Source organism: Stegostoma tigrinum, chromosome 22, assembly GCF_030684315.1.
Source record: "Stegostoma tigrinum isolate sSteTig4 chromosome 22, sSteTig4.hap1, whole genome shotgun sequence".
Lineage (NCBI taxonomy): Eukaryota > Metazoa > Chordata > Chondrichthyes > Orectolobiformes > Stegostomatidae > Stegostoma > Stegostoma tigrinum.
The window spans coordinates 21,276,502-21,297,149 of NC_081375.1; the positions used below are offsets into that span (position 1 = coordinate 21,276,502).

Sequence of the window (20,648 nt, forward strand, 5' to 3'; positions counted from 1 at the left end):
CCCCTGGTCCAAGAAACCCCCACCTACGTCTGGGACACAACCCATGCCCTCCACCTCCTCCAAGACTTCCAATTCCCTGGCCCCCAACAGCTCATCTTCACTGTGGACATCCAATCCCTTTACACTTGTATCCCCCTCACAGATGGCCTAAAAGCCCTCCACTTCTTCCTCTTCCGCAGGCCCAACCAGTCCCCCTCCACTGACACCATCATCCGCTGAACTAAATTCGTCCTAACCCTTAACAACTTCTCCTTTAACTCATCCCACTTCCTACAAAACTAACGCATCGTGAACCATTTTAACTCCCCCTTCTACTCCCTGGGTGACATGTTCGTCCTGGGCCTCCTCCAGTATCATAATGATGCCTCCCACAAACTGGAGTAGCAGCACCTCATATTCCACCTGGGAGCCTAGAGCCTGATGGCCTAAATGTGGAATTCACCAGTTTCAAAATCTCCCCACGCCCAGCCCTCATTCCATGACTAACCCTCCCTCTCATCCCCGCTTCCTTGACCTGACACAATCTGTCCATTTTCTCTCCCACCTATCGACTCCTCCCACTTCATTAACCAGTCCCCACCACTCCCTACCCACACCTGTCACCATCCCACCTACATTTCCCAGCCCCACTCCTCCTCTCTCTCATTTTTGCTGAACTCCGTTCCCCCTCCCCATTTCTGAAGAAGGGTCCGGACCCAAAATGTCAACTTTCCTGCCCAGCTGCATTCTTCCAACTCCACACTGCGTTGTCTCTGACTCCAGCATCTGCAGCTCTTGCTATCCCTGAACATAATACATTATCTGGTCTTTATCACACTATTGTGAGTGTGTGTTTATTATGTGTGAAAAGCATTTTGTTGTATCCTGAGTTCATGTGTCTTTATGAGTACAAGTCATCCTTTTTATTAATCAGATAAAAACACTGAACATTGGAATTTCCTCTGCATAATATTTATTTGCATTGACTTTGATAAAATTACAGTGCATTGAATTCAGAAAGCTTTGGGAAAATTCAGTTGATATCCTGTCTCCAACAGCATTCAATTTAGCTGATGTCTACAAACTGCTTGTGGTTTCAACGCTCAGATAATTATTTCCTTACCGTATTCCAACAAATCTGATGCTGTCAACACAGGTAAAAAATATCTTTTATGCAAAACTGCCTTGCCCAGCAAATTCTCCGAAGTTTTTTGATAGTTGTTAAAAGCGAGCGATTAAGTCAAGCATTTGTGCAGAATGCAACATTTGTTTTTGGAATATAACAGTGAAATGATTTCAATGTAATAACATTTGGCAGGACAATGTGAAAAAGATCTTATGCTGAAAAAGGTCTAAAACACATTATTATGAAGTTTACTGCAAAGCTTTTTTTTCTCCAGAATCCTGAGTGTGGAAACATGCCATGCAGCCCAACAAGTCCACAGCAACCCTCCAAAATGCATCCTATCCAGAACCACCTGCTACCCTAATCCTGCATTTCCGATGGCTAACCTCCACCTCCCTGAACACTATGGATAATTTAGCATGGCCAATCCACCTAACCTGCACATCTTTGAACTGTAGGAGGAAACTGGAGCACCCACAGATATCCATGCAGACAAAGGGAGAACATGCAAACTCGATACCGATGGTTGCCTGAGGCTGGAATCAGACTCAGGTCCCTGTCACTGAGGCAGCAGTGCTAACCACTAAGCTACCATGCCAGCCTATCTCATTGTAGTTTTTCGTTCTATGAGAGAGGTAAATGTGAGCAACGTTAATGTAAAAATACATTTTACATAAAAGAAAAAACAAGCTCTATCCAGTCATAGGAGCTCTGTAGTATTCCACGTGACAGTCTAGTCTGGGAATTTATTTTCAAGTTGTCATGCCAACGGCAAGAATGGACTGTCTACTTGCAATTTCCATCGTTTGATTTTAATACCTGAGACCCTGTCATGGAGTAAAATATTTTTTAAAAGCAATAGGCACTGACCTAAAATGGCTGTAGCAAATACCCGACCAAAATTGAGGAAAATTCAGGAAACCAATGTAAAGTATACAAAATGGTCAGAACTGAATTTACTATCTTACCAACTTTGGAACCAGTCACTGAGTCTTGTGCCAAGAAACTGACATCTCCCGTTTCAATGTGTACGTGGATGGTAAGTGGTACATATTTGGAAATAGAACATAGAATATTACAGCACAGTACAGGCCCTTCGGCCCTCGATGTTGTGCCGACCTGTCATACCGATCTCAAGCCCATCTAACCTACACTATTCCATGTACGTCAATATGCTTATCCAATGACGACTTAAATGTACCTAAAGTTGGCGAATCTACTACCATTGCAGGCAAAGCGTTCCATTCCCTTACTACTCTCTGAGTAAAGAAACTACCTCTGACATCTGTCCTATATCTTTCACCCCTCAATTTAAAGCTATGCCCCCTCATGCTCGCCGTCACCATCCTAGGAAAAAGGCTCTCCCTATCCACCCTATCTAACCCTCTGATTATTTTATATGTCTCAATTAAGTCACCTCTCAAGCTTCTTCTCTCTGATGAAAACAGCCTCAAGTCCCTCAGCCTTTCCTCGTAAGATCTTCCCTCCATACCAGGCAACATCCCAGTAAATCTCCTCTGCACCCTTTCCAAAGTTTCCACATCCTTCTTATAATGCGGTAACCAGAACTGTACACAATACTCCAAGTGCGGCCGCACTAGAGTTTTGTACAGCTTCACCATAACCTCTTGGTTCCGGAACTCGATCCCTCTATTAATAAAAGCTAAAACACTGTATGCCTTCTTAACAGCCCTGTCAACCTGGGTGGCAACTTTCAATGATCTGTGTACATGGACACCGAGATCTCTCTGCTCATCTACACTACTAAGAATCTTACCACTAGCCCAGCACTTTGCCTTCCGGTTACTCCTACCAAAGTGCATCACCTCACACTTGTCTGCATTAAACTCCATTTTCCACCTCTCAGCCCAGCTCTGCAGCTTATCTATGTCTCTCTGCAACCTACAGCATCCTTTGTCACTATCCACAACTCCACCGACCTTCGTGTCGTCTGCAAATTTACTAACCCATCCTTCTACGCCCTCATCCAGGTCATTTATAAAAATGACAAACAGCAGTGGACCCAACACTGACCCTGGAGTACACCATTAGTAACTGGTCTCCGGGATGAACATTTCCCATCAACTACCACCCTCTGTCTTCTTTCAGCAGGCCAATTTCCGATCCAAACTGCTATATCTCCCACAATTCCATTCCTCCGCATTTTGTACAATAGCCTACTGTGGGGAACCTTATCAAACGCCTTGCTGAAATCCATATACACCACATCAACTGGTTTACTCTCATCTACCTGTTTGGTCACCTTCTCAAAGAACTCAATAAGGTTTGTGAGGCACGGCCTTCCCTTCACAAAAGTGAAAAATTATTGAAATGAACTTGTTGGAAAACAACAAAACTAGCCATGAGAATACACAAATAAACGGTACTTCAGTAACAGTGGGGAAAGGAAGAAATATGGATAGGTAGCAAGATACAAATCAAATATTAGTGGTTTGAGGTTAAAATCTAACTCTTTTGAGTGCTTATTTGATATCATGTCTTATTATATTTCTCAGAGTCAGTAAGGAGTAAAATTCCTCTTTCTTTTACTCATACTAATAACAGCTCTGATGAAGGGTCAGCGGACTCAAAATGTTCACTCTGCTTTCTCTCCACAGATGCAGCCAGTTCGTTTCTCCAGCAATTTTTGTTTTTGTTCCAAAATTATCAGGCTCCAGACAAACCTAATTAGTCTTTAAATGTAACTTCATTGATCGTGAGCCCATTGTTTTCCATTAATGGAAACCTACTTGTTGGTTATCCTCAGCTTGAATTTGAAACAAATTGTCTTTCACAAGTCCCTCCTAATTAATGGAAGTAACAAGAAATAGAAACAGTTGTTAGATTAACCTTCCCCAATGTTTCAGCAGTCTCTAAGACAAATAATAAGCTATGTATCTTATCTATTGGTGGAATAACTTGAAAAAGATAGCCAATGTATTTTCAGGAGGTCACCTGGCAGTCTATAACTGTGATATTGTCAGAGAATGTTGCAACAATGAATATTTGAAACATCAGCCAAGCCTAAACTAAACATGTAGTTTGAAATCTTAGCCTATGCATAGTTTTCTTTCTGGGTGTGAGCTTATGTAAGCACAGTTTTACTCCTTTGCAATGTTCTTAATAAAGGAGTAAAGCTCTGTACTTCAAACAGGAAGATGATTTCAGTGATAATGGGAACTGCAGATGCTGGAGAATCCAAGATAACAAAGTGTGGAGCTGGATGAACACAGCAGGCCAAGCAGCATCTCAGGAGCACAAAAGCTGACCTTTCGGGCCGAGACCCTTCATCAGAGAGGGGGATGGGGAGAGGGAACTGGAATAAATAGGGAGAGGGGGAGGCGGACCGAAGATGGAGAGAAAACAAGATAGGTAGAGAGGAGTATATAGGTGGGGAGGTAGGGAGGGGAAAGGTCAGTCCAGAGAAGATGGACAGGTCAAGGAGGCGGGATGAGGTGGTAGGTAGGAAATGGAGATGCGGCTTCAGGTGGGAGGAAGGGTTGGGTGAGAGGAAGAACAGGTTAGGGAAGCAGAGACAGGCTGGGCTGGGTTTGGGATGCAGTGGGGGCCGGGACGAGCTGGGCTGGTTTTGTGATGCAGTGGGGGGAGGGGAAGAACTGGGCTGGTTTTGGGAAGCAGTAGGGGAAGGGGAGATTTTGAAGCTTGTGAAGTCCACATTGATACCACTGGGCTGCAGGGTGACCAAGCGGAATATGAGTTGCTGTTCCTGCAACCTGCGGGTGGCATCATTGTGGCACTGCAGGAGGGCCCTGATGGATATGTTGTCTGAGGAATGGGAGGGGGAGTTAAAATGGTGATGATTTCAGTATGTATTTGTCTTAGGTTTAATGGGAGATCATTCACACACATATTAAAAGTTTATTGCTGTGCCACTGTTCAGCATCTTAATTTCTTGTGATCAGAATAAGATGTGGAATTCTAGAAATATGGGTTAGAAGATCACCTGACAAATCAATATAAAATATTCTAAATGGAATATACCATCCCCCGCTTTGTTTGCCAATGTTCTGGATGTATGTTAATGTTGAGGGCCAGCATGTTATGATATCATGGAAATGGGGGAAATAAGTTAGATTGGTCATTCAGCATTCTTATCAGCATTTGGGGAATATTTAATTCTGCAATGACCAGTTTCTGCACTACAATTAACTCTAAAACAGTTGACTAGATTACAGGAATGAGCTTATTTGAATTGTTTAATTGTTTAATTTTCAAATTTCTGCAGAAGTCATGCCACGTTAATTAATACTGCAATAAGCTTAATGATCATTCATTCCCATCTTGGCTTGGAGAAAGTCAGGTGCTTTAACCTTTAAAAGGGTTTGATATACTGCACTGGGATCACTTTCCAGATAAACGATTAAATGGGGGAAACACAAATTTGAAAACTAGTAATATGTTCCCTAGAATTCTCTGTCCATTGAATTGAATTCATTATATATAGTGTAATACTCCACAGTGCAAATAAACAGTTGAATTATTAGTTGGTTGACCAGGAATATGACATACGGTCTGTTCTAATGTGCTTTCAATGTTGGAATCTTTGCACAATAGATCACTTCATAGCTGATTATTGGAAAAGGAAATTTCAGGCTCAACAGGAAACCTTACTTGTTGAAGATTATGTCGAAGTCGTTTATATTTTCTACGTTTTAATTCGTCGTATCCAATTTGAAATGATTTACATCGCAGTCTCGTGGCAAGTTGCTCATCAGAATACAGAAGCTGGCTTAGTGATTCACACTCTGCACAGTTTCCGTATTCCCAACGAGCAGCTTGATGAGCTCGTGGGTGTGGATGAAACTGAATGTTTGGGAACATTGTGGAGCATCTTTCACAAGCTGCCCTGGGAACTAAGCATCCAAAATCTCTAAGTTCTGTGACAATTTGAAGAACCCTGGGCAATGGCCTATTCCGAAATCTAGCCAGAATACGATCAATTTGTTGGTTTCCCTCAGTTCTTTGTCCCAGAGTGTATATCTTAAATGCCATTGAGAGCACTTCAGGAGGAAATTCAAAAGCGTGTTTGTTATATTCATTGCCAACACATACTGCCCGGCTAATTGCATTGTGCCATGTGCGGTAACACAATGTATCAATCATTATTTCTCTTGGTATTCTTCCTTTACATGACACTGAAGCACCAAAATAATTGGGTGTTCTCATTTTGGCAACCTTATCATAAAAATAGCAGAAGTTGATAACCGTTGATACAAAAATATTTCCACATGGAGTGTTGTTAGCATTAGTAACATCCATTTCATTTATCTGCTGCAATAAACATCTCAAAACATTTTCTTCCCTTCTTTCTTGTACAACTTCAACAACCTGTAGAATAAATGTGGACAATACAAAAAGAAAGAATAACTTAACAACTTACATTCCTTTAACTCGTAGAGTCATAGAGTCACACAGAACGTAAACAGATCCTTCAGTCCAACTCATCCGTGCCCACCAAGTTTCCCAAATTAAACTAGTCCCATTTACCTGCATTTGGCCCATATCCCTCTAAACTTTTCCCCTTCATGTACCTGTCCATACATCTTCCAAATGTTGCCACTCAACCTGTACCACTTCCTCTATTCGTTTGACATATGTACCACTCTCTGTGTGGAAATCATTGCCCCTCAAGTCCCTGTTAAATCTTTCTCCACTTACCTTAAAATTATGCATTCTAATTCTGAACTCCCCTACCCTAGGGCAAAGCCATTTGCAATGCATCATATCTAGGCGCTGTTTATATAAATGCCAAACAACAGTGTACCCAGCACCGATCCCTGTGGAACACAGCTGGTTTACAAGCCTCTAGTCCAAAAAACAACTTTCCACCACTACCCTTTGCCCACTACCAACAAGCCAATTTTGTATCCAATTGGCAAGCTTTCCCTGAATCCCATGTGATCAAACTTTAATAACTGGCCTACCATGCGGAAACTTGCTAAAGGCCTTACTAAAGTTCATGTAGGCAGCATCTAATGCTCTGCCATCTTCTTGATCACATACTCCAATAACTCAGTCAAGTTTGTGAGACATGATTTCCTACAAACAAAGCCATTCTGACTATTCCTAATCAGTCCTTGTGCACGTAAATCCTCTCAGAATCCCCTCCAACAATGTACCCACTACTGACATCAGACTCATGGGTCTATAATTCTCAGGCTTCTTTTTGCAGCCTCTCTTTAATAAAGGCATAACATTAGCCACCCACCTGATTTTTATGGGGTTCTATTCTTTGCCTCATTGCTCTTTTGTCCTCAGTGTTCTTGCAGAATCTTGTTTGATTATTCCAAATCGTTTCTGCTGAGGCTATCTCATATCCCCCTTCTGCCCACCTGACTCCCCGCTTAGGAATGTCCCTATTTCCCTAACACTCTTCAAGAGATTCACATGATCCCAGCTGTTGATACCTGATGGATATCTTCTTCTTATCCTTGACCAGTGCCTCAATATCTCCAAATCATCCATTATTCTCTACTCCTACCAGCCTCAGTCTATCATAGTCAACTTTTGAAACTTCATGTCTCATGCTGTCAAAATTGGCCGACTCCAATTTAGAGCTTTAACTTTTTTACAAGACCTATCATTTTCCTTTGCTATTTTTTCACCTGCATTCATGGATATGCAGGCAATTATGGAAGACAGTTCCACATGTCAAAGTCTGACAAAGACAGGAGCATTAGAAAATGGGGCGAGTGTGAGGTTAATCACTCAAAAGAGAGTTGGGGTGATAAAATGTTATATGTGCTAAATCCAAGTACATGAACAGACCTAAATCAAGTTTCACTGCAGCAGGCTGGTGCTGTGACGAAGGATTCTCCATCTGGCGAGGCAGGATGTAATTATAATATTTAAATGCAATCATCAAATTATAGCAATCATTTAATTTTAGCAACAACGGACCGGGTTTCCCAGAGCTCAGGAAACCTGGCAGTTAATGCAGAATTCAGCAAATGAGTGTTTTTCCAGCAATGGCCTGAGGACCAGAAAGAGTAAGTCCCTTCAACTTAGCAAGGACATGATCTTTCATGCTTCAGAACCCATTGTGAATAGGTCACCTTATCGCACTCTTTCCTTTAATTATAAATTCTCTCTCAATCTTACCACTACCATATCTCTGTAATCTCTACCTTCCTGCTCACAGATTTTAAAATTCTTTCTCTCAGTACTCCAGACTGTTCCACAATTAATCCTTCAGTGACAAACGTAGGTTATTGTAAACAAATTCCCTGCTATTTAAAACCACTACATTTCCCCTGGTTATTTACCATTTGTGCCCTGGAAATCCTAGCCTTCCAACTTTCTCATAATGGTCAGAAATTCTGAGGGAGTTTGGCAGAGACTTCGAGCAGCAGCCTTGGGAGAATTGAAGTGATTCCTCATTGTTTTTGTTCAACTCATAGAATCCCTATAGTGTGGAAACATGCCCTTCGGCCCAAAAATTCCACACCGACCTTCAGAGCATCCCAACCAAACCTACTCCCCCTATAACCCACCTAATCTACGCATCTCTGAACACGGCGGGCAATTTAGCATGGCCAATTCACCGAGCCTGCACATCTTTGGGCTGTGGGGGGAACCTGGAGCACTTGGACAAAACCCCTGCAGTCATGGGAAGAATGTGCAAACTCCACACAGACAGTCGCCCAAGAATTGAACCTTGGTTCCTGGAGCTGTGAGGTAGTCGTGCTAACCACTGAGCCACTGTGCGGGCCTCCTTCTCATTGATAGGAAGTGTGTGTGTGTGTGTGTGTGTGTGTGTGTGTGTGTGTGTGTGTGTGTGTGTGTGTGTGATCTTATGATGTGCATCTCCACTTTCTTAAGATAGCCCTTAATGTGGGTGTGAACAGATTCTGGCGAGGAGAAATCAATCATTGAACATATACAGCACTCCCCTATATGTGCAGCTTTAAATAAAGGGACATTTTAAGACTGGAAAAGGAGTGGGAGAGATACTACAGCATCTCCCACGTTGCAGATGTTGCTTTAATGCAATGAAGGCAAGGTTCCCTCGAAGGTGGAAAATATGCTTCTAGCTATTTCTTGTTTGAAGGCTAGCCTGCTCTCTGCTAACTTGGAAACTGATCTTTTCTGGCTTTAAATAGATTTTTGGGGGTTTGAGGAGAGGGCCGGAGAGGTATCCGTTGGGAGCGAAGAACCTTTGAAGGGGATCTCTACCAAGATCACAGGCCTGTTAACGTCCTTGTGAACCTTCTTTTCTCAGGTGATTTCAAAACCGGGGAGCTGCTTTTCTGGCAAAGGCCTAAGATTTTCTGAAGTTGGTTCTGAGCCCCATGCACTGAAACCTGAACCTCACACACTGCAGTAAGCCTTAGTTCAGTCAGTCAATGATCGTTACCCTGGCCTCAACCCAGAAGGTGGATTCGCTTTGGTGAACACTAATCACACTTGAAGGCTTACACAAATGGTTGGTGAAATGGCACAAAAGTTAAGTCATACTGTGTCTCTGTGCTGTTATACAGTCGGGAAATAGACCCTTTGGTTTAACTTGTCTGTGCCACGAAGTTATCCTAAACATGAACAAATCCCATTTGACAACATTTGGCCCACAACCCTCTAAATCTATCCTATTTATATTCCCATCTAGGCACCTTTTAAATGTTGTAATTGTACCCATCTCCACCACTTCTAGCAGCTTGTTCCAAACATGCACCACCTTCTTTGTGAAAGAGTTGCCCCCCAGATCCCTTCTAAATCTTTCCCCTCTCACCTTAAACCTATGCCCTCTAGTTTTGGGCACCACACCTTAGGAAAAAGACCTTGGCTAATCACCCTTATCCATGCCCCTCAGGATTTTATAAACCATTATAATGTCACCCTCTCATCCTCTAACATTCCAGGGGAAAAAAGCCCCAGCCTATTCAGTCTATTCCCATAGGTCAAACCCTCTAATCCCAGCAGCATCCTTGTGAATCGTTTCTGAATCCTTTCAAGTTTAACAATATCTTTCTAAAAATAGAACTAGAACCAGAACTAAATGCAGAATTCTAAAAGTGGCCTCACTAGTGTCCTGTGTAGCCACGACATGACATCCCAACTCATCTATTCAAGGCACTGACTAATGAAGGCAAGCATGCAACATGCCTTCTACCACCCTGCCTACCAATGACTTCACTTTCAAGGAAATATGCACCTGTGCCCCGACATATCTCTGTTCAGTAATTCTTCCCAGGGCCTTACCATTAACTGTAAAAGTCTTGCCCTGATTTACCTTATCAATATGCAACACCTCACATTTCTCTCAATTAAACTCCATCTGCCACTCCTCGGTTCATCCCATTGTACTCTGAAATAGCCTTCTTCACTGTTCACTATGCCACCAATGTTGGTATCATCTCCAGACTTACCGCATCAAGTAGTACCGTGAAAGGAGGACGTGTTGGAAGGTGGGTTCTGCACTTCTCAAAGACACCTGGATACTTCTTAGAGAACACTCCCTGACTTTCCTGCAAAATTTCTTCTGGTTCAATCTTAGGATGATGAATCTGGCCATAAAATAATATTATATGCAATATCTGTGAAATTAAAAAACAAATGTTTTATATATAACTTTTCTGTCAAAAATAAAGATGCAAACATAGAATCTAAGAATCGTAACAGCACAGAAAGGGGTGATTCAGCCCATCATCTCTGTACTGGCTCTCCAAATGAGCACCATGAATTAAAGCCATTTTCCCGCTTTCTCCCCTTAATTCTGCAAAATGATCTGGATTTTCTGATGGCCAGATAGTTATTTCTGCAACATAGATGAGATCTACTCATCAGGTTATGAAGTTAAATCATTTCTACATTTGTGCCAGCAGGATGAGAAACAAGTTCATGGCAACAGAAGCATTTGTACTAAAATAAAAATGTAACGAACATGGAATAATGGGACCATGGTTTAACCATGTATCTCTTGATAGTTTAAAATAGTAAAGGAACCAGCCCACAGAATGAACAGACCTGGCAAGGCAGATGAAGCAGTAATAAAACGAATGAGAGAAGATAGGAGCAAATTACTGCAGATGCTGGAATCTGTGTTGAAAACAACCAATGCTGGAGATCACAGCAGGTCAGACATCACCACTGAGAGAGAGCAAGCGAACATTTTGAATCTCGATGACTCTTCATCAGGGCTGAAGTGAAGTGTGGAGGAGGCAGCATTTATGGTATAGTTTGTGGTGGGTGTGGCAGGGGTGGGGTGTAAATTGCTGGTGGAGAACTTTCAACAGTTTTTCTCCACCGGCATTTTAACTCCACCGCCGCCACACCGCCCCAGCTATAGCATAAGTCCTGTCCTTTCCACACTTCACTTCATCTCTGATGCAGAGTCATCTCTCTCTCTGGATGCTGTGAGACTTGCAGAGATCTCCAGCATTTGTTGTTTTCAGAGTGAGAGAAGATATTGCTTTCTTAGATGGGTGTGACTCAGCCCATCATCTCTGTACCAGCTCTCCAGCAGGTCAGGACAGTGTGGAGTATTCTTTCTGCAGATGCACAACAGTCTTCAGCAGTCTTCTCCTGCAAGCTTGATCGGTGTTTCACACCATTAGATCAGACTCGAGCTCTGCAGCCCCACCATTTCCTGTCAAGAATGGTGTTGAAGAACTTATGAATTGACAGGACAAGGCGTTGCAAGCCTCCTCTTCCCCCAGCATTGTGAGCCACCGAAAAGATGAGCTGAAATAGTTGCAAGCGTCTTCAGCCAAAAGTACTCAATGGATAATCTCACTTCTGTACTCAAGATGCCTGCTATCATAGAAATCAATGTTCAGCAATTAGTTCACTCAACGTAATATAAAGAAGGTGTGGCATTGCAAACATCTGAAAACATTTTGGCTGTAGACTTTAATACGTAATGCACCACAGCTTAGTTGCTTTCCCACTTAAGCTGTTTCATTATTTATCCTTTTACTAATATTATAACAACAGATCAGAAGTTGTCAATTATCTCATCACTGTTTATGGGATTTTGCCTGCACACATTTCATTGCCATAATTGCCCATGATGCCCCCATACTGCACTTTGAAAGTACTTATTCCGCTGAGACCCTTTGATATACCTGAGGTTATCAAATGCACTTTCAAATGCAAGGCCCTTTCCTTTCAAGGACACTGGAACCAACCTAAAAATATAGAAGATTGTCTCCTTATGATCCAAGCCACAAAAATCTGGATAAATCTCACAAGCCAACGAAAGGCTTATCAAGCACCTCACAGTTATCATGAAAAAATATGAAGGAAGTTTTTAAAGGTATTATCTGGAAGCATCTACTCCTATTAGAGCCTACCTAGTACCCTGTTTAAACTATTAATTTAACTTAATACTGTGGATCTTACTCTGAGTTTATAAGCTTATTAATTCATTTTCCATTATAATTATGTATTTAAAATTCTTAATTTCCTAGCGCTCAAGTGTGCACGAATACACAAGTTTTGATAAGAAAAGAAAGATACTCACTGATGAATCATTTCTGTTTCCCACTTCAACTTTCTTTTGCTACCTCCTACTGGTCAAACTATGACCCTCTCTCTCACTGACACTTTTATTCCTGTTGTACACCATCCCCTCCCATTGGTCTCAATGTGCTCTCACTCTCTCCAGTGCTCCCTTCATTTCCCACTGAACTCTTATCCCTCCCACTGACCTCACAGTGACTCGCTCAATCTCTCTGTCACTTCTTTTATTCCCCTTGTTATCTCACCTCCCCTGCTAGGGTGACAGTGCATGACCAGGTACAGATCAAGTGGAAGATAAGGAAGATGTTGCTGACTGGAGGGTGAAGCACAATTGTCCCTGACTGAACAGCCTGATGATCTAGCTCTTTGGTGCTTGCATTCATAAAAAATGACACCTCTGACAATTTGTTATTTTGGATGTTTTAAATGGTGCAAAATTGCATGGGAATCCCTCCATGGCTGTTACTGCCACAAAGCTGGGTGGATGATGGCAGTGACTTCAACTGTATGTCAATCAAAAACTTGCCAAATTAGTAAATGGCAGTTATAAATTAAACAGTATGTTAGAGGGGAAACTTTACCATGCACTTTCCACATTTGATGATCCCTTAATGTATAAGTTAAAAAGAATACCTCTTTGAAGTGGGCACTTGCTCTTTCTTGCTGGAGATTTCCCTCCTTCACAGCATTTACAAGGAATGTCCGAACCTTTTCCAAAAACTGATGTCCACTCTTGATAAAGACTTGAACCTGCGGTGATTCATATTGCACAATGTTCTGCATTCTCCTTTCAGCTCTGGAAGTAAATGAAATAATTGACTGAAATTGGAAGAGTTCTATTTTGTCCCAATTTATAGGGCTATATTTTCTCCGTATTTTGCTGTCTCTGGTGTCAAGTCTGGCACTGGTGTGCAGTGGAGGCCGGGACGTTGGATGCCTTCAAGGCAGAGATCGACAAATTCTTGATCTCAGAAGAAATCTGTTGACTTGATGGGCCGAATGGCCTTACTTCCACTCCTATGTCTTATGGTCTTATGATCTTTATCCTGCACTTTAATTGAAATTAGAAAGGTGCAATAATGCTTAATATACTGCATTAGTAAAATAAATGGTAATAGAGACTATATTAGAATTTAGGATCAATTAATATCCAGCATTGCTGGTCCCCATACCTTGGTATTAAAGCTCAAAAACAAATGCAGCATTGGGGAGTAGCATTCATCTGAATCTTTCTAGGTGCTCCTGATTTCAGAATTGTTCAGTTAACTGCAAAATTGCTAACGTGATTCCGTTGTGAATAAGGCTCCAAGTGAGAAAAACCTGTGTTTGGTTGAAAGTTAGGAGACAAAGGGGACGATATGTGCTCAGATCAGCAAGTGGGACAAATAGTACCTCTCAGAATTCTGATCTAGGGCCTTAAATTTTTCGCAATATCCTTTATTGACTTAGATGAAGAAATAGAGTTATGCATAACCACATTAAGTTAGGAATGATAGGAAGTAGTGTATATGGGAGGTAGAAGCTATCAAGGGAGAGAAACAGAGTAAGTGAGTGGGTAAAAATATGGGCAAATAAAATTTAAAATGGACAAGTGCGAGAACATCCAATGTCGTCCCAAGAAATAGGAATCTAACTTCTCCCTAAACAGTGATAAAATAAAATTTGCAGAGGGACACAGATGCAGAAATCTAAGATTAATTTCTCCAATCCCTGTGCTGACTGATCCAATATTGGTTCCCTACAGCAAAGCTTTGATTTAGAAAATCACATTCGTTTGTCATATTTCCTTATAACATCCCTAACTCTGTAACCTCCTTCAGCCCTATGATGCAGTATGACATCTGTCCTCCTCCATTTCTGGCACTTTGGCATTCCTGATTTTCATTGTTTCACAACTAGCAGATGTGTTTTCAGCTGTCTAGCCATAGACTCTGGAGTTAAACTTCTCTGTCTTTATATACTTTATACCTTCTCCCTTTCTTCACTTGGGATTTTCCTAAATTTGCTGCATTGAATGTGTTGTTGGTTCAATTATCTGCTTATACAGTTCAGTATCAAAATTTGATGAGTCTACGGAATGCCTTCGGATATTTTATAATATTTAAGGGACAATGTGAGTGCAAGTTGCTGTTGTTGTCTCAGCTTGCAGTTAATACATGAAATCTAATTGGAAAATGGTGAGAATACTCAGCGAGCCAGGTAGTGAATGTGGAGAGAAACAGATTTAATGTTTCAAAACAAAGACCTCGATTCTGCACAAGGGGAAAATGTTGGTATTCAAAGGGACTTTGCTATCTCCAATCTCAAATCACAGGAAGTTAACATGCAGATACAGCAAGCAATTGAGAAACAAATGATATGTTAGACTTTTATTACAGGGAGTTCTCAGAAAAAAACAACTTGTAGAGATTGTAACTGACCTTTGTGAGACCACAGCCAGAGTACTGTGGCCTGTTTGAGTCTACTTATTCACAGAAGGACCTCACCAGCCTCTGCACTTGTCCTCACTTTCCACCAGTCTCTGCACTCAAAGGATCTATTGTTTCCATCAACTCCAGCAGGATGTCACGCCCGAACACATGCACTTCACTGTCACTCACAAAACCTCTTCACTCCCCCATAATGCCTTTGCATGCAATCACTGAAATAAGACTTACTCTTTTACCTCCTCTTCCTCACTGAATTTCTAAACACTCCTCGCGGGTGATGCAGTGCTTTACCTGTACTCCATTCGATCTTGCCTAGGTTATTCGCGATTCAAAATGCTGTCTCCTCTCCATTGACAAGACCAGACACAGACTAGGTGTCCACATGTGGAACACCTCCACTCTGTCAGCAAGAATAGCCTGAACATTTAATCATTTGCTATTTCAATACAGCATTTTGCTCTCATGCTCATATTTCTGACCAGGCCTGCAGCAGTGTTCCAGATTAACACCTCATTTTCCAGCTTTCAGGATTCAACATTCAGTTCAACAACTTCACACCATGAACCCTGCCCTCTGTTTCATTACACACCCAGTGCCTTGTTCGTGAGGGTTTGCAATGAGCAGAGCTGACCAATTTTCTGATACTGACACTTACCGCTATTACTTACTTTTCATCTCCATCTCTCTTCTACTCCCATTAGGGCCCACTTTGCCTTGTGCTCAGGTCAACTTTACCATCTGTTGCACAGGACCCTTTACCTGCTTCTTCAATACATGGAAAACTTTGTCTTTCCCAGCTCCTTTATGTTCTAAAGAGTCATAAGAGACACCGATCATTAACTCCGTTTCTCTCTCCATAGATGCTGCAACCTGCCGAGTTTCTCCAGCGCTAGCTGCGTTTATTCCATATTCCCAGCATCTACAGTATTTTGCTTTTCCTGAAAGAGGACGCACTAGCCTTAGAGAAAGTGCAACATGTTCACTTCCTTGGTTTTCGGGATGAGGGATTGTCCTACATTGGGAGATTTTTTTGTACTAGGCCAATGTTCCTTAGAATTTAGAAATATAAGAGGTGCTCTCACTGAGATATTTAACATTCTTAAAAGGATTAGCAGGGTAGATTGTGCAAGGGTGCTCTCCTGGATAGAAAGTCCAGCGCTAGGTGGCGTAGATAAGAGAATAAAGGGTCAGCTAGTTAAGACTGAGATCAAAAGAAATGTCTTCATTCAGAAGATAGTGAATCTTTGAATTTGGAGAGGGCTGAGGAATTCCTGTAGAGAGAAGCACGAGAGGCAAGAGATGTATGGCTGATTCCATGAGTAACTAATAGACAAGAGGTGCATAGGTGATCCCTTGTGTAAAAAGGCTATTCATTTGGAATAAACACAAGATATTTAACAAAATAGATTTAAATTCTCAGTGTAAATTACAGATAGAAATTGGTATTATAGCATTCAGTCAGCTTAGAATAATAACTTGTTGGCAGGACACGAAAGAGTGGGTTCTATGTACTGAATGGATAACCTGTCCAACAGTAATTCAGATGTTCATGTCTCATTGTGCAGTAATGTTAGGAGATATCAGTGTCAACTCCTACCCCATTCAGAAATAAGCAGCTTGGACTGAGTTGGATGGGTGAACAAGAAAATTAACTGATGCAGCTGAAAATGAGAACAAAAGAACTTATTCTTGACTTCCTCCTTGCTAGAATTGCTTAAAGGTCATATCTGATTGATCAAAACAGAGTTTTGATGCAGAACTTGTTAGCCAGAGGCTGCAGACAGACAAAAAGGTACCAGCTTCTGGCATCACTGCCTGGGGAGAATTTAGCCAGAGGCTGCAGAAGGATAAAGAGAGAGAGGGGGCTACCAGCCGCCAACATTGCTAATAGGAGATACTTAACACAAAAGTGCTGACCCGACGAAAGAAGCAGCTTGTGAAACTAGAAATGACCTAGTTTGCTAGTTTGAGCCGATCTAAACCATTTGAATGAACTAAGTTCTGCAAAAAAAAAGCTGAGGTAATGCAAAAGCTTTATTTGTACAAGAAATGACAAGTTAACGCGCCCCAAGTCTCAGGGCCAGGCCCAGGTTCAGTCACGTAAAGGCAAGCGATAAGTGAATGGGAAGAAGACAGCACGTCTTGAGGAAGATAAGAGAAAGAATGAAAAGAAGATCCTTGGGGCATGCAGCCAGTGAAAACTCCAGAGATTGACCAGCGCAGAAGCAGACCCTACATCAAGGATGTAGTGACAAAACTGAGTGCAGCACCCAGCCTGCATCGGCCCTGGCCAGGTATTGACTATCCTGATCGGGTATTGGCTTTTACATTCTGAGACTACTTGGGGAATGTCAGAGGACTCTGATGCAAGTATGAATAGGCTCTAGTTCAGTTTTTGGGAAATATATAAGATCTAGTTTGTAATAAAACATATCAGCAACACATGTCTTGTTTAACATATTCATAAAGTAATTTTTGAGGTTACGAAAATTGACTCTTCTGTGTATAAGCCAATAACTTGAGCTGATGTTCTCCAGGCTCCCGACAACAAAGGGAAAGCTCAATTTGATAACTGACAATATTGAAGAAAAATGTTAGAAAGCGTGTTCTCAACTCACCACAGAAATGAACACTTTCAGTGCAATGTTTTACATAAAATAAAGCAAAGATGCGCAATTTTCAATGAATCCAATAACATAAAAGATTCAATTTATAGAAAACTCTGCACCTTATATTATTTTGTCAAGCAAAAATGTAAAAATGTCGCATGTTGTTGTTTGCTGCATCAACTTTTCACTGCTGTACATTTTTTTTACATTTAAACAATCATTATCCTGAGATCATGCCTGGCCCATACAATATGGGGGTGGAATCCACCACATACATTAATTATTGACAATGACCTCATCCATAGAACTGTCAGTAATCTAACTCACAAAGTGTGACAGCACCATATTCAACAACTCTCTGTACCACAGATAGCTAGAAAACACAGGCTTCACCTAACAGTGAAGTAAAATCGTAACTCAAATATATAATGGTTTCTATGTATGAGTAAATTATCGACAATAACCAATCACATGAAACAATGAAGTTACCTTACCCGCCTGAATCCATCAGAATGATATGCTGACCTGTACATTTCAAAATGATAAAATATTCCTTTGTTAATCCCTGATTAAAACAAATCCAATGCACCCCAAGAAAGGCGCAAATATCGCACTCCCTCACAAATTCCTTCACATTGAGCAGCTATAAAACTCAACACAAAGTTACATTGAAATTTTTCTAACATTTTCCTGATTGTTTTTGCAATTTGTCTTCTTGTTTGCCGCCTTTGCTTTCTGTCTACGTACGACAAGAGACTCAATATCCGGCCTATACTGTATTTTAATGTGCGCGCTGCAGGATTCTGCAGTTAAGTCAGATACCACATGTGGATTCCGGTTAGACTGCGCTGAACGGGAGTGGGGAATGGAGCTTGTCAAACTGGGGGTAGAAAATCCTTACCCGGTTCTATACCAATATCGGTGTCGCTTTATCAGCCCGCCTGGAGCAGAGGCACGTTGCAGCGAGTCTGGGTGACAAATACCCTAACCCAGAGTGAGAAATCGAAACTAATTCTCAACTGACTTCCTTGTTATTCGATTGGTCAAAGCAATATTTCAGTCGGAAAAAGCCTCCATTTAAAATAATCAAAGGGACGATTTGGAAGTTAGATATTGAACATTGAAAAATGTTGAATACTTTTCTACCTTCAGCATCGGAGAACGACTTTGACACATTTAAACATGGTACATGCAGACAAAATACAAATAATTCACAGCAAACAGATAGTAACCAAACGACTGACGTGAAGCCAGTTTCACTCAGCTTGCTGGTGAAGTTCAGAACTATCTTCGATCCGGACTGAGTGAGTGGCTTCACTGTCAGACTATTCTGAAGCCTCCCTCCCTTCCTCAAAGGGTAACTGAGTCAGAAACTCTCTGACATTTAAGCAAAATTTCGATATTCACTTGCATGAGGTGAAAGTCCTGCCTCTTCACCCATCAGTCTAGCAGGACCTCCTGTTACCTGCCCACAAAACAAGGTACCTATTTCCCGCAGTGTGCCACATCCAGGGAAAATGTCAGGCGCTGTGCAAGGCAGCTCTGCACTTACACTGCTTGTCTGGGTGCACAACACACTTTGAAAGAAGGTATGGGAATTAGCGATGCCAATTGATTTGGGAATATCTATTGAGCGGTGAGCTGGCATGGGAAGGCAAGTGGGAAGATGGGGCATAGGTCAGACTTGGCAAATACCACATGGCAGGATGGGTATTTCATGTGGTGAAGGGTCTGATGAAGTGTCTGGGCCCGAAACGTCAGCTTTTGTGCTCCTGAGATGCTGCTTGGCCTGCTGTGTTCATCCAGCCTCACATTTTATTATCTTGGATTCTCCAGCATCTGCAGTTCCCATTATCTCTGGGTATTTCATGTGGTGTGTTTGGTTAAATACACTGTGTGAACACACTATGCCTCATTGTGACCAACTCTCAAAAAAACCTGACAGAACTCAAACTCAGCCCAAAAAGGTAAGATTCAGACAAATGTTTCAAACCTTAGTCAAATGGTGTTTTTGATGGGCACATGGGTGGCAATTTCAACGATGTTACGGCTAGTTTATGTCCTTACCTTGACCCATATAGGCACTGAGTAAAGACTGTCCAAATTCAATTCAGAGAGAAAAGAGTTATCATCCCACTCAAACCCCAGGTAAATCGGTGGTTTCTCACTTCAAACTTTGCCTTTTTGTCATTTAAAAAATTGCATTAATAACTTTGATATGTATGAACCTTTGGTGGGACAATCCAAAATGTAAATGAGCTTTGATCAACATGTTTCTATCTCTCTGTAAGTAGAGGAGATAATAATTGTCCAGACTGTCACTCAACGGCAAATGAATAATCATTACATTTGACCATTGGCTAAAGAGTTTCTTGGAATTTAATTCAGGAACTTACTATGTTCCCAGAGGGTGCAGTACCTCTACAGAGTATCTGAAGTATGAGACAGAAAACGCATGTCAAACAATTTGTTTTCAGCAATAATTCAAATTGTAAGGAATGAGGATGTCACTTTTCAAGCTTAACTTGCAGTGCAACTGCAGTTTTGTGCAAGTATGTAAAACCTGCTGTAACAAGTAAACTTACTTCCACTGAAATCAACAACTTTTGACTGAGTGTGTGTCAGATGAGTAAATCGGCTTGACTGTGTTCCATTTATTTCAATGCTTCGTTCAACAGAAGGTAATTTGACAGCAAATTTCTGGAGAATCAGGGAATTCTCCCAATTTTCACATTTAATTTGGCATGTGCAGACGCTGGAAGTTGTTTCCCAATTTACACACTTGAATAATAGCGAGCACCAATAATCTCACCATGCGTTTTACACCAAAGCCAGCTCAATACAATAATCACAGAGGCCCTTAAGTCTTCTTGTAGAACAAAGCCATGAAAATTGTGGTTGACCCCTGCTACCAAGTGACAATGCCTCTCCAATGCTCAGTTTGGCTTCCACCAGAGCCACTCATCTACAATCATCATTAAAGTCTTGATCCAAACATGGCAATAAACACTGAATTCCAAAGGC

The 20,648-nt window shown here is 41.5% G+C and overlaps 1 protein-coding gene across 2 annotated transcripts; it reads right to left on the reverse strand.

The window, feature by feature from the left end:
- Nucleotides 1-920: 920 nt before the first annotated feature.
- On the reverse strand, nt 921-18,623 carry LOC132210872 (uncharacterized). Of its 2 annotated transcripts, none has more exons than XM_059653687.1 (4): nt 18,526-18,623; nt 13,220-13,382; nt 10,492-10,659; nt 921-6,454 (listed from the first exon to the last, which is right to left on the reverse strand). In XM_059653687.1, the coding sequence occupies exons 2-4, from the start codon at nt 13,367-13,369 to the stop codon at nt 5,687-5,689; spliced, it is 1,086 nt and encodes a 361-aa protein (XP_059509670.1). In that variant the 5' UTR covers nt 13,370-13,382; nt 18,526-18,623; the 3' UTR covers nt 921-5,686. The 2 variants fall into 2 exon arrangements, with proteins under 2 accessions (XP_059509670.1, XP_059509669.1); XM_059653686.1 differs by lacking the exon at nt 18,526-18,623 and adding an exon at nt 18,119-18,295.
- Between the last annotated feature and the right edge of the window lie 2,025 nt (nt 18,624-20,648).